This window comes from Neovison vison, chromosome 8 (assembly GCF_020171115.1).
Source record: "Neovison vison isolate M4711 chromosome 8, ASM_NN_V1, whole genome shotgun sequence".
Classification (NCBI taxonomy): Eukaryota; Metazoa; Chordata; class Mammalia; order Carnivora; family Mustelidae; genus Neogale; species Neogale vison.
The window spans coordinates 69,884,629-69,899,371 of record NC_058098.1 but is presented as its reverse complement, the minus strand read 5'-3'; the positions used below and the strand labels follow the sequence as shown (position 1 = coordinate 69,899,371).

Genomic DNA, 14,743 nt, shown 5'->3' with positions numbered 1-14,743 from the left:
TGTTTCCAAAATTCAGAGAATCCAATTCATTTCCTCATCAGATTTAGTTAGCAGATGATATAGAATAGGATCCAAAATGGTGTCACCCTCCTTTCATTTATTATTTAGTTTCAAGATCATGCTATCAGGTTTGCATTGGTGGAGACAGTGAAGTTACTAAATGTTTGATGCTTTAAGATTTTCCATGCATTTCTACAACTTAACTCAAACTAGTCTGTGACTCCAAATCTTATTTTGAAACTAGTACTAAATATTTTTTTCTGCCCCAAATCATTCTCCGTTCCCCAATACAGGGCCATGCTGGGCTATGGAGTTAACCACTCAGAAAGGAAAATCTCCAATAAATGTTAATCAGTAGCAACTCAAAGGGCTTTTGTAAGGAAAAAAATGAATTTTCTTTTCTTCTTCTCCTCCTTCTCCCCCCTCCCTTTGTTTTTCTTTCTTTGGTAGTGGCAAAAGAACATAATATATATGTATTAGATACTGCATAAAATTATTTCCCAAGTAAAGAGCAACTTGTTAATATCTTATCAGGGACTATTTCTTCATTGCTCTTTCAGGAAAAACATCAAAGAGAAACATTCGAAATGTTTTAAATAGTTAAATCTGAAAATTACCACAGCCTTGTAAGCTGTAATTCAGATGCTAGTGACACAGTTATCTGCATGTTGCTACTCTGGAGATGAACGAAAGCTGTAGACCGGAGCCACTTCTGTATCACTGCCTGGAGTGTGGACCACAACCAGCTATCTACTATATATAGATACATATCTCAGTCAAGGCTATAGAACAAAAATAAGTGCTGGGTCTTTAAGAAAACTTTTCAACACATCTCTGTGCTGGTTACTCTGGTCCACCCATCTTCCTCCAAATCCATTCTGCCCTGTCCTGCTCCATGCCCCAGGCAGCTGACCCCCATGGGTGACATCACCTGATTTATTTCGCTTGAGGCCTGGCTTCTGGACAGGGTGAGCCAATGGCAGGTGGGAGGTCCGAGGGCAGCAGCAAGAGAAAAGACTGGGGTATTTCTTCCATGCTCCTTCCCTGCCCTTTGTTTCTCTAAAACTACCTCCACTCCTGCTAGTAGACTTAGCTCTCACGGGGCTCCAGGAGCATCATTTCCTCCCACCCTTTCAAGTCTAGGAGTGATGAGAACTTCCTGCTCTTGCTAGTCACTGGGGGTCCCAAATCCCACTGGCTGCCTTAGACCTACGTGCACCTCTATGAACACTCCCTTCATTAACATTTCTTCACTTCAATTGACTGAACGGGATTCTGTTTCCTGCCTGGATCCTACTGATAAGCCCTCCACACTCAGTTCTCCTCCAGATGGCGGGGGTGTGGGGGGGTGTGGGGGTGTGTGTGTGCTCAATGACCATTCCTAAACCTACTGAGGGTAGAATTTATGCCTAGAAAAAACCTAGTGGCAGGGAAATGCTGAGGTTTGCCCAGCTAAAACCTCCAGCAGGGAGGGTTGTCTTCAGCTTTAGAATGAAAAGACCATCTGGCAGTGATTTCTATCACCTCAGGGATTCCCTAGAGCTGACCCACCTTCCCACTCCTGAATATCAGATCCTAGACAGAAAACTTCTTAGATAATATTTAAAGTTGATGGGAGCTTCTCTTCCCTTCTTTCAATTCCCTCCACTGACTGGTATTCCTGAGTGAGATTCTCTCCTTTAAGACCCCAGCTAACTGGGACACAATCATGAGGCTGGCAGCACTCTCCCTTCAGCACCCTCTCCTGTCCCATCAATGCACCTTGCTCTAACACTTCAGCCTCACTGGGCCACATCTCCTAACATCCTCCCTCAAAAACCCATCTGGGGTCTCTTTTCCATGCACTAAGTTATCTCCATGGTGCTGGTCTGAATGTGCATGTGCCATTCTTTCTGTGGTGGCAACATCACTAATGCCCAACACAGACTTGTTAATTCTCCACCCTCACATCAGGAGATCTTATGTGCTGCTGAAGGACAATTCACAGTCACCAGAAAGTCTGTCTTCCTGCCAGACTCCAGCAGCAGCAGAACAGACTCAAGTGTTTCTAGTGGAATGAGGAAGGCTGACTAGTTGTAAAGGGTTATTGTGGGAGGTCTCTCTCCTCCCTTTAAAAGAGGAAATATTAATAACTGTAAAATGCATGAGAGACTATGGACTCTGAAAAACAATCTGAGGGGTTTGAAGTGGTGGGGGGTGGGAGGTTGGGGGAACCAGGTGGTGGGTATTAGAGAGGGCATGGATTGCATGGAGCACTGGGTGTGGTGCAAAAATAATGAATACTGTTATGCTGAAAATAAATAAAAGAAAAAAAAAGAATTGTAAAATGCAAGATTGACAACAGGTCCAATGATTATTTGGGAGCAAAGATAACAGCTCTACTTATTCTGACTCTATTTTATACAACTCAAAGAAATTTCTCTCTAAATCTTTCCAACAAACTTTCTCCTATACAGTATCAAAGTCATGGTTTTTCCAACAATGTTTTCCAATCCAAATGGTCTCTCACCTTCCCTCATTGTCCCTGTTCCACCTCACCCAGCCTATTTCTATGTCTTTCCCAGCACTATTTCTCCTGGATAGTTTTTCACTATTGGAGCACTCAATACACCATTCCTAAAGACCATGGATTTTAGATTCTTACCAGGCACAACTGGGAGACATAACCATGGGTGGCCAGCTGTGTGGACACATTTCTAAGACCCCTTTTAGGGTTGCTTATAGATGCTTCACAAGATTTTCTGCCTCCAAATTTTCCAAGGCAGTCAAGGTTATAAATGTGGAGAGCCTATTGCGTCTTTCTGGGCCTGGGCCCCAAGGGATGTGGAAAATAATCCTTATGAAGTAAGGAAATACTGTAGGATAGCATGGCTGGACTGACTGACCAGGAGCCCAGGGAGAACCATGGAAGGTTAATTACAAGTCAGATGCCCAGTGGTGATTTCCACCATAGCACAGCTCTGATTGGCCAGTGATGGTGAAGTTTGCAGTCATGGTAATAAGAGGGGTATAAGGAGAGGGAGTTTTCAAGGGGAATTTAAAATTTCCGACTTCAGATTCTTCCTTTCATTATGTGGTCAGTGAGTCAAGCACCTATGTCTGGGGATACCACAAAGCTAGTTGGTTATGGAAATAGGGTAAGCAATTCTTCAGTCAAGCACAGAATGTGACCAAGGTAGGCAGAGCAGGTGGGATGATGGTTCTCCCCTCAAGTTTGATCAAGGGGCCAGCAAAAGACTGCAGTCAAAGCAACACCAACATATGAAGCCACTTCTCCCCACATCTGATCCTCACCAACAGAAAAATCACAAAGCTCTCCCAAACTCAGGAATCAGTGGGGTGACTACGTATCAAAGAACCAAAGACATTCAGACTCCATAACACACAGTGGTGTGGACCAAGTGTGTCAAAGTGACCACTGTCCACTCCCTTCTGACTGTGTGTGGTCATTTCCAATTGGATCTCCATTCCTAACAAACTTTGACCACCTTTTGCTACATGTTATCAATAAACTCTAGCAGATCTTAATAAATAACAGATGGTTTCTTGCACTCCAATTTACTATCATTGATCAAAAGCTTTGGCCTTTGCCGGAAGAAGTTATAATCAGACTATATTTATATACAAATCAGTAAAAATGACTTTCATCTGTGATGAATTTCCACCCCAGGGTCTCACAAGCCCTTGCAGTCTTGAGCTTTGGTCCCAACCAGTATTTTTCACAACAGGAGATAGAGACCTATTAGTGGGCCATTGAAATCAAACCAATGGGGCATGGCATAAATAGAATTAAAATATCTCATAATCCATCATACATGGTGAGCAGAAGTATCATTTTAAGAAAATAATATACAGGGGCACCTGGGTGGCTCAGTGGGTTAAAGCCTCTGCCTTTGGCTCAGGTCATGATTCCAGGGTCCTGGGATCGAAATGAGCCTGCTTCCCTTCCTCTTTCTCTCTGCCTGTCTCTCTGCCTACTTGTGATCTCTGTCTGTCAAATAAATAATAAATAAAATCTTAAAAAAAGAAAAGAAAAGAAAAGAAAAGAATATACAAAATATCCCATTACTGAGGTCCATGTCAAGAGTAGAAAGAATTCTGAAGATAAGATGCCAAGTATGAGCCCCTTCCTCCACACACACACACAATTCATTACCTGTGTTTAACTGTCCTGGGCACACGAATGCTTCCCAGAACAGACAGTGGGCACTTTGTACACCTGGTGTGGGGACAGGGCAGTGAAGGAAGAGCCTTAGCCCCTGACCATGAAGGGGGCAGCAGTGGACCCATCAAATATACCATTACGCACACTAAATGCCTTCTCTCACTCCAGCACATGCCTCAAGTTTCTCACCCTATCTCTCCTTTCCTTCCCTCTGAAGATCTGGAAAACAAATCTTTACTTCCTATACTTACTTTCTTCAGGTCTACCCACTTCTCCACCCACCGCAAACTGTCTTCTGCTCCCACATTTCTACTGAAATCACACTCAGTAAGATCACTAATGATCTTCCTGCCAACTCAAATGGCTTGGAGACATCCTTCTGTATGACTTTTCAAAACTCCTCAGTAAAAACTTAAGAATGGCTATAACAACAGCGGGCACTAATGCTGAGTGCATTGACTGCTGAGTGCTGACAGCTGTGCACCCTGAGCATACTATGCGCTTTATCTTACAAACACGTTTAGGCAGGGGATTTTTCTATTTTAAAGATGATGAAACTAGGCTTAGGGGCCCTAGGTAAGGCCACCAAGCTAGAAATTTGCTATTCCAAGCTAGAAAATTGCTAGAAATTTGCTGAGGCTATACTCAGGCCTGTGACTCCAGATCCAGAGTTCTGCCCACCTCTCTTTGGGCTCTCGCCTCATGCACACTACCCCGAACCCCCGGCTCCTCTAACTTTCCTGTCTCCATCCCTTCCATTGTCTCTTCTCTCAGCACCTCAAATGACCTCCAAACTATCTCCTTAACTCAGACTTCTCTCCTAAGCTCCAAACATGTGGCCTTTCTCACTTGTCTAAGAATGAAGAGGACCTAACATGAATTACCTTTCTCTGAAAATATGTTTTCTCTCTTACTGTACCTCTTCCTCTTGTTCATTCTTTCACTTCTTCATTCAAATATTTATGACTGCCTACAAGGTACCAAGCACTATTCTAGAAACTGGGAGTACCTAGAATATAAGGGATCAAGTCCCACCCTCGTTCTGGTAGGAAAGACATATTATAAACAAACACGTACACAATGTCAAGTGGAATATGCTATGAAGAAAACAAAACTGTGTTCAGGGGTTAGAGAATGACAGGGTGTTTAGATGGGCTGGCCAGGGAACACCTGTGTCTCTGAGGAACAGAGGTGATACAGAAGGGTTAACAGTGCCTGTTTCCCCTGTGTCCAGGAAAGAAAGTTTTTGGGTATCCTTAGCTTTGCCTTCTGGCTCAGCCCACACATTCACATTCTACTAGCTCATATATCTTTTCTCTGTTTCCTTCTCACTGTTCTGGTTTGGCTCAAGGACTCAAAACCGCTCAACACAGTATTGCACCCCATTTGGGTCTTTCCTTTCTACATTGGGCCTCATTATGCTGCCAAAATATAAATCTGTTACTGTCTTCCCCTTGCTAAAAACCCTTCCCTGGGTTTCTATTTCCAACAGGCACAAGTCCCTAATCTAAGCAAGAAGAAAATTCCAATCCCTTGCATTCTGGTGCCATCTTCCTTTCCTGTCTTGTCTCCTGCCATATCCCTGGTGAAAATGTCATATCCATCCCACCTCCCTGCCTCTGCATAGGCCACTGTTTAACTCAGAACATTTCTCACACCCCAACCCTCAAATCCTACACATCATTCCAGACCAAACTTAACTATCCCCCTGTGAAACCTCCTCTAACTCCCCAGTTCACTTTCCCCCATCTCCCAGTTGGTCTGTGGGTGTGCTTCTGTTGTCACATTCATAATTCTCTACTAGAAAGAACTGGGTTTCATTCATTCAATAAATATTTGTCTAGTGTCCACTCTGTGCCAGGTACCATTCTCAGGGCTACAGATTCAGTTACAAATCAGGCCAAACAAAGTCTCAGCTTTCATGGAGGTTACATTCCGTCCCGGCACATCTTCACTGGACTGGGCCCATGTCTTCAATGTAGTTAACGAAGCCCATTTTGTGTCCAATGTATAGTATCACCCGGGAGACCCCAATCAGAGAGAAAAGAATGCGACAGGCCCTTCACTGCCTGAGGTCACCTGTGCCAAGCACAGGATCTGACCTGTGACAGGAAGTGAACAAATATTTTTGGATAAAGAAATGATGGGAAGTACCTTTATTCCCACTTTGTGGGTAAGAGAATTAAAAAATAGAACAATTAATTCATACCTCATGAGCAATGAACTTTTGACTCCCAGGATTCCAGACAAATCCAAGTAGAACACACTATATTTATTCTGAATCACTGGAGGCTTCTCTTTACCCCATCAGCTACCACTTTCCATTTTTAAATTTAATACAAAGTGTAGAAAAAATAATGCTAACAGAATATGTTGTTAGGCACTGTCTCTATGGTTTAGCAAGGGCAAGTTCATCATTTGGGACTTGTACTGGTCTTTCTCCCTGCCTAGAATGAGGGTGGGGTATGGTTGTGTGTTTAGGTACTTTCAGTGCCTAGAATGGTGCTTGGCACCTCATAGGAACTCAAATATGTCAGTGAAAAAATGAAAAAACAGAGAGATGCCTGGGTGGCTCAGTTGTTAACATCTGCCTTTGGCTCAGGTCATGATCCCAGAGTCCTGGGATCAGAGCCCTGCATCAGGTTCCCCATTCAGCAGAAAGCCTGCTTCTCCCTCCCCGCTCTCCTTGGTTGTGTTCTCTCTGTCTCCCTCTGTCAAATAAATAGGTAAAATCTTAAAAAAAAAAAAAAAAGAAAGAAAGAACATAAAAGAAGAGGCTTGATGAAAAGAAGAGCAGATTTTCATGGACAGAGAGTTAATTCACTTGTCTTCTTGATTCTTGGGTGCCTACAGATAGCCATGTATTTGGAGGCATGAGATGGTGTCTCCCAAGGGAATACAAAACAATTCTTTGGGGAAGTCACTTTGTTTGAAGAACACTAATAGCCAGAAGATGTTTTGTGATAAAATTTTTGCATTCTGCACAAAAGACATAGCTTTCTACAATGGAGGAGAAAAATGTGATTTGTCGGAAAAAATAAAATTAAAGAAAAACAAAACAAAGCAAGAAATCAGAACCAAAGAATCCAGAGCAGCAAATACAGAGTTTCAAAACAGGCAAAGCCAATATCACTTAGCAAAGACTGAAACCAAAAAAGATGAATCTCAAAGGTCCGTTTTTTGGCTGTATTTTTTAGTGTATATTGAATATACCCAAATTACACACAATTCAGTAATATTTCAAATGAGTTATTCCAGGTCTACACACACTCACACACAGTCAGAAAGGGGGTGTTACACTGGCAATAGCATTTAGAGCCCCAAAATATTCATGCCCTTTGAACCAAGGACTCCACTACTAAGAATCTGTCTTAACAAAATAAACCAAATGCACCACAGAAGTCATCAATACATGTGAAAGAGAAGAAAACTGAAAAAATCCCGAATGTCTAACATTTGGTGAAGAATTAAATAAATCAGAATTTATTTAAATAAATTTAAGTAAATCAGAATTAAATAAATAAATATAGTATACACCATGAAGTATTATATAACCACCAAAAAATCAATCTGAAGATTCAGAAAAAACAGAGAATGTATATGAGATACTACCAAGTAAAAAAGAGTATGACATTTTTCTAAAGAAGACATACAGATGGCCAAAAGACACACAAAAGATGCTCAATATCAACTAATCAGGGAAACATAAACCAAAACCACAAGGAGATATCTCACTAGAATCAAAAAGACACAAAATAACAAGTGTTGGCAAGAGTATGGATAAAAAGATCTCCTGTGAACTGTTAGTGGGAATGTAAGTTGATGCAGCTACTGTCAGTGGAAAGCAGTATGGAGGTGCCTCAAAAAATTTAAAATAGAATCACCATATGACTTTTGCCCAAAGAAAACAAGAACACCATTCAAAAAGATACACACAACTCTAGGTTTATTACAGTATTACTTATAATAGCTAAGATACAGAAGCAACCCAAATGTCCACTGACAGATGAATGATAAAGAAGATGTGGTACACACACACACAAACACACAGGAATATTACTCGGCCATAAAAATGAATGAGATTTTGCCATCTGTGACAACCTGGATGGACCAAGAGGGTACTATGCTAACTGAAATGAGTCAGAGAAAGACAAATACCATATGATTTCACTTGTATGTGAAATATAAAAAAACAGCAAATGAACTAACAAACAAAAAGAAGTGGAAACATACCCTTAAACACAGAGAACAAACTGATAGTTGCCAAGGAGGTGGGAGTTGGGGATAGGAAGAATGGGTGAAGGGGAGCGGGAGGTACAGGTTTCCAGTTAGCGACTGAATGAGTCCAGAGATGAAACATACAGCACAGAGAATACACGGTACACTAGAGTACACTACTGTAATGGCACTGTAATAGTGTCTGTGGTGACAGATGCTAGCTAAACTGTGCTGAGCACAGGGAATGTATTGTCCAAGCACTATGTTGGTACACTTGAAGCTTATGTAACATCATATATCATCTATACTGTAATTAAAGAAAAAGAGCAGATTATGAAATGGTTATGGAGATTCTGCTTCTATGTAAGAATTTACTCAAGGAGGAAAAGAAAGCTTTTAAAAGTAAGTGATCTAAAGGGGTTATAATAAGGCAGTCAGATTATAAGATTCTTTTTGAAAAGTATGTTTGGTTAACAATTTCTAACATTTATGGGGAGGCATTCCAATATGAATCACTGTAAAAAGTCATTTTACTCTCATAATAACACTATGAGGCAGATATTAGTAATATTCCTATTTTACAAATTAAAAAAACCCCTAGACTTAGAGAGATGGAATAAGTGGCCAGGATAACATAGGGATTGGGGTTTGGCTCATACCAAAGCTGAGGCCTTTGATCACTACATTATACTTCTGTTTAGTTCTTTAATTAAAAGTATATTATTTTAAAAAGAAGGCCATAGTAAAACCAAATGGCATTTCTTCTCTGTTGAAAAGACAGCCTGATGCTTTTACTGGATTGGCTCTAACTCTTAGAAATCCATGTGGAGGGGACTGGGAGAGGGAGAAGGCAGGCCTGAGCAGGGATGGCAATGACATGGGACAGGAAGGAGGGAGGACATGTAGACACCTCCATGGCACCCACCTCTCCTTGTGACTTGCTCACATGATTCTCCTTCTTGGCAGCCTCCTGGAGTTCCATGGCCTGCTGGATATACATTTTCCCAGCTAGAATTTCATTCTCCAGCATCGACAGTTCCTTCAAAGAAATGGGCCAATTCAACCGTTCCAATGCCCTATTTAAAGCTGTCTTGTTTTCCAAGTATCGCATGGGCTTATATGCATCTAACCTAAAAAGATAAAAAAGGAGGACAAAAAATGAAAGTGATCAATAGAAAAAAGATGGGAAGTTGATTTTTCAGTAAAACCAGCCCTGAGAGCCATCTCTGAGACAGATGTCGGGTATCAGGCTGACAGAAACACAGGTTCTGGTTCATCAGGACTGTGGTAGCTTACATGAGTGAAAAATAACCATCTCTGTGAATTATGGTAGACATTCTTTCCTATTACCTGATTTGATTATCTGATTTTGAAGAAGTTCTATATACATAGCTTTTTTTTTTCTTCAAATTTTTGGGCATATTTGGAACCCATTCATTTCTCCTAGGCCTAACATTTGGCAGGAACAAAAATGAGCTTCAAAGAAATTTCACACACTATGTCCAGCAGTAACTTTGGGAAACAGAGCAAGCCAAACGGAAGGGAAGCAAAACAAAAGCCAAATATTTGCTTCAGTGCAGTAATTCTTCTACCAGCTCAATCTCCTCTCCTCCTTTATAAGCTAAATAGGCTAAACTTTCTGGCTGTAAACTTTCTATGGGCTGATGAACCCAGGCTGTGAGACTCCAGGAGAAGCCAGTGTTGTGTGGCCCAGGTCCTGGATACTACTTCCAGCCCAGCTACTGCTGTATCGGACACTACTGGTGGGGGAGAGAAAGCAAGGGAAGAAGAGGGAGAAAGGCAGGAGGATAAGAGGAAGAAAGAGAGAGAGAGAGAGAGAGAAGAGGGCATTTCATTATTATTCTCTCACTGCTGAAAGGGTCACTGCCTTTAAATTTAGGGTGTTAGAAGAATACAGTGCAAACCCAACACAACCACAGGACTCAATCCACAGGCAAACCTGTCAGATAACAGCAAATATTCATACTAAAAAATCTAAATTGAAATGAGGTCAGCAGGATGATAGACTAAGAAACCCCAGGCTCACATTCCTCCCTAGGGGATAATAACTTATCAACATATGGACAAAATTTCCTATCTGAGAATTCCTGAAACCTGTTAAAAGGTCGCAGCACTCCAGATGAACACAAAGCCAAGAAGAATAGTGGATTAAAGTGAATAGAAAAGGCTGTTGCATTTTGCTTGGACTACTCCCCCTGTTTCCCTGGCATAGTGCAGTGCAATTTAGGAGAAAATTCCTAAGTTGTGGCTTCCCCCTTAGAAGGGAAAGAAAAGAGGAACATGCATCCAATATTCTGGCTTTTTGGGAGGCTTCCCAAGAGACTGGTTTCCATCTCATGTGGCTCAGAGCACTGATGGGAATGGTGACATACTCTGGATACCATGTTAGGGATAGCTAATAAAAAAGAGTTCCATGGCTTGTTACAGCACCAGAGAAGCTGCAATACCAAAGACAGACACCAGGGGGAGCAAGAGATTATGGGCTCCTGAGAAGGAAGTGGGGCAAACCTTTTTTTATTTTTTTATTTTCAGCATAATAGTATTCCTTGTTTTTGCATCACACCCAGTGCTCCATGCAATCCGTGCCCTCTCTAATACCCACCATCTGGCTCCCCCAACCTCCCACCCCCTGCCGCTTCAAGCCCCTCAGATTGTTTTTCAGAGTCCATAGTCTCTCATGGTTCACCTCCCCTTCCAATTTCCCCCAGCTCCCTTCTTCTCTCTAACTCCCCTTGTCCTCCATGCTATTTGTTATGCTCCACAAATAAGTGAAACCATATGATAATTGACTCTCTCTGCTTGACTTATTTCACTCAGCATAATCTCTTCCAGTCCCGTCCATGTTGCTACAAAAGTTGGGTATTCGTCCTTTCTGATGGAGGCATAATACTCCATAGTGTATATGGACCACATCTTCCTTATCCATTCGTCCGTTGAAGGGCATCTTGGTTCTTTCCACAGTTTGGCGACCGTGGCCATTGCTGCTATAAACACTGGCCCTTCAGTGAAGGGATGGCCCTTCTTTTCACTACATCTGTATCTTTGGGGTAAATACCCAGTAGTGCAATGGCAGGGTCATAGGGAAGTTCTGTTTTTAATTTCTTGAGGAATCTCCACACTGTTCTCCAAAGTGGCTGCACCAACATGCATTCCCACCAACAGTGTAGGAGGGTTCCCCTTATTCCACATCCTCTCCAACACACGTTGTTTCCTGTCTTGCTAATTTTGGCCATTCTAACTGGTGTAAGGTGGTATCTCAATGTAGTTTTAATCGGAATCTCCCAAACAGCGAGTGATGATGAACACTTTTTCATGTGTCTGATATCCATTTGAATGTCTTCATTGGAGAAGTGTCTGTTCAAATCTTCTGCCCATTTTTTGATATGCTTGTCTGTTTTGTGTGTGTTGAGTTTGAGAAGTTCTTTATATATCCTGGATATCAACCTTTTGTCTGTACTGTCATTTGCAAATATCTTCTCCCATTCCATGGGTTGCCTCTTTGTTTTCTTGACTGTTTCCTTTGCTATGCAGAAGCTTTTGATTTTGATGAAGTCCCAAATGTTTATTTTTGCTTTTGTTTCCTTTGCCTTTGGAGACATATCTTGAAAGAAGTTGCTGTGGCTAATATCAAAGAGATTACTGCCTATGTTCTCCTCTAGGATTCTGATGGATTCCTGTCTCACATTGAGGTCTTTTAGCCTTTTTGAGTTTATCTTTGTGTACGGTGTAAGAGAATGGTCAAGTTTCATTCTTCTACATAGCTGTCCAGTTTTCCCAGCACCTTTTTTTGAAGACACTGTCTTTTTTCCACTGGATATTTTTTCCCGTTTTGTCGAAGATGATTTGACCATAGAGTTGAGGGTCCATATCTGGACTCTCTACTCTGTTCCACTGGTCTTTGTGTCTCTCTTCATGCCAGTACCATGCTGTCTTGGTGATCACAGCTTTGTAATAAAGCTTGAAATCAGGTAACGTGATGCGCCCAGTTTTATTTTTGTTTTTCAACATTTCCTTAGCGATTCAGGGTCTCTTCTGGTTCCATACAAATTTTAGGATTATTTGCTCCAGCTCTTTGAAAAATACTGGTGGAATTTTGATCGGAATGGCATTAAAAGTATAGATTGCTCTAGGCAGTATAGACATTTTATTTTTTTAATTTTTTATAAACATATATTTTTTTCCCCAGGGGTACAGGTCTGTGAATCGCCAGGTTTACACACTTCACAGCACTCACCATAGCACAATGTCCATAACCCCACTCCTCTCTCCCAAACCCCCTCCCCCCACCAACCCTCAGTTTGTTTTGTGAGATTAAGAGTCACTTATGGTTTGTCTCCCTCCCAATCCCATCTGTTTCATTCATTCTTCTCCTATCCCCTTAGCCCCCCATGTTGCATCTCCACTTCCTCATATCAGGGAGATCATATGATAGTTGTCTTTCTCCGACTGACTTATTTCGCTAAGCATGATACCCTCTAGTTCCATCCACATCGTCGCAAATGGCAAAATTTCATTTCTTTTGATGGCTGCATAGTATTCCATTGTATATATACCACATCTTCTTTATCCATTCATCTGTTGATGGACATCTAGGTTCTTTCCATAGTTTGGCTATTGTAGACATTGCTGCTATAAACATTCGGGTGCATGGGGCAAACCTCTTTTAACTGAGAAATTACACACACAAACCTGGAGAAACCACCCCAGAAAAGCTTGGAAAGATCCTCAGAATCTCTAGCTCAGACGACATAACTGTTTTTTTTTTTTTTCCAAATAAATCTCCACTAAAGATAAAGATTCTAAGGCAAACCAAAAAACAAAAACAAAAACAAAAACAAAAGCAAGGAAAGGTGCCCAATCAAAGGAACAAAATAAGTCTCCAGAAATCTTTCCTAAAGAAATGGGAAATCTCTGAGCGACCTGACAAAGAACTCAAAATAACTGTCCTAAGGATGTTCAGTGAGCTCAAAGAGAACACAGGTAACTACATAAAATCAGGAAAATGTCGCCTGAACAAAACTGAATATCAATAAAAATACAGGAACTATGAAAAAGAACCAAACAAATTCTGGATAAGAATATAGTAACAATGGTGATGGGTATTATGGAGGACACGTATTGCATGGAGCACTGCGTGTGGTACATAAACAATGAATTCTGGAACACTGAAAAGAAGTTAAAAAAATAAATTAAAAAAAAATTTTTTTTTAATTTTATTTGACATACAGAGATCACAAGTAGGCAGAGAGGCATGCAGAGAGAGAGAGAGAGGGAAGCAGGCTCCCTGCTGAGCAGAGAGCCCGATGTGGGGCCTGATCCCAGGACTCTGGGATCACGACCTGAGCCAAAGGCAGAGGCTTTAACCCACTGAGCCACCCAGGCGCCCCAATAAATAAAAATTTTTTTAAAAAGAATATAATAACTATGGGGGAGCCTGGTGGCTTAGTGGGTTAAGCCTCTGCCTTTGGATCGGGTCGTGATCTCGGGGTCCTGGGATTGAGCCCTGCGTCGGGTTCTCTGCTCAGCAGGGAGCCTGCTTCCCCACCCACCCTGCCTGCCTCTCTGCCTACTTGTGATCTCTGTCAAATAAATAAGTAAAATCTTTTAAAAAAATAATAATTATGAAATGAAAAATTTACTAGAGAAGTTTAAAAACAGACTTGCCACAACTGTGGAAAGAACCAAGATGCCCTTCAACAGATGAATGGATAAAGAAGATATGGTCCATATATACAATGGAATATTATGCCTCCATCAGAAAGGATGAATATCCAACTTTTGTACCAACATGAACAGGACTGGAGGAGATTATGGTGAGTGAAATAAGCAGAGAAAGTCAATTATCATATGGTTTCACTTACTTGTGGAGCATAAAGAATAACATGGAGGACATTAGGAAATGGAAAGGAAAAGTGAGTTGGGGTAAATCAGAGGAGGAGACAAAGCATGAGAGACTATGGACTCTGAGAAACTGAGGGTTTTGGAATGGAGGGATTGGGGGAACAGTGAGCCTGGTGTAGGTATTAGGAGGGTACGTATTGCATGCACCACTGGGTGTGGTGCATAAACAATGAATCTTGGAACACTGAAAAAAAAAAGCTGACTTGCTCAAGCAGAAGAAAAAAGTCAGCAAATCATTACACTTTAAGTCATAAATTGTTCCAAGAGACAAAGAAGGATATTACATAATGATAAAAGGGTCAATCCACAAGGAAGATATGACAATTATAAATATATACACACCCAATGTTAGAGCTCCAAAATATATGACACAAACATTGACAGAAATGAAGAGTGAAAAAATAAAAGTAGGAGACTTCTATTCCCATTTTCAACTAT

The 14,743-nt window shown here is 41.3% G+C and overlaps 1 protein-coding gene across 2 annotated transcripts in view; it reads right to left on the bottom strand.

Annotated features, from left to right (window-relative positions):
• VWA3B (von Willebrand factor A domain containing 3B) overlaps positions 1-14,743 on the bottom strand; it is a 216,163-nt gene that overhangs the window by 28,439 nt on the left and 172,981 nt on the right. For both annotated transcript variants that reach the window (XM_044263854.1, XM_044263855.1), the window contains exon 19: positions 9,309-9,513. In XM_044263854.1, the coding sequence (XP_044119789.1) occupies positions 9,309-9,513 (205 nt within the window). The remainder of the gene's footprint in view (positions 1-9,308; positions 9,514-14,743) is intronic.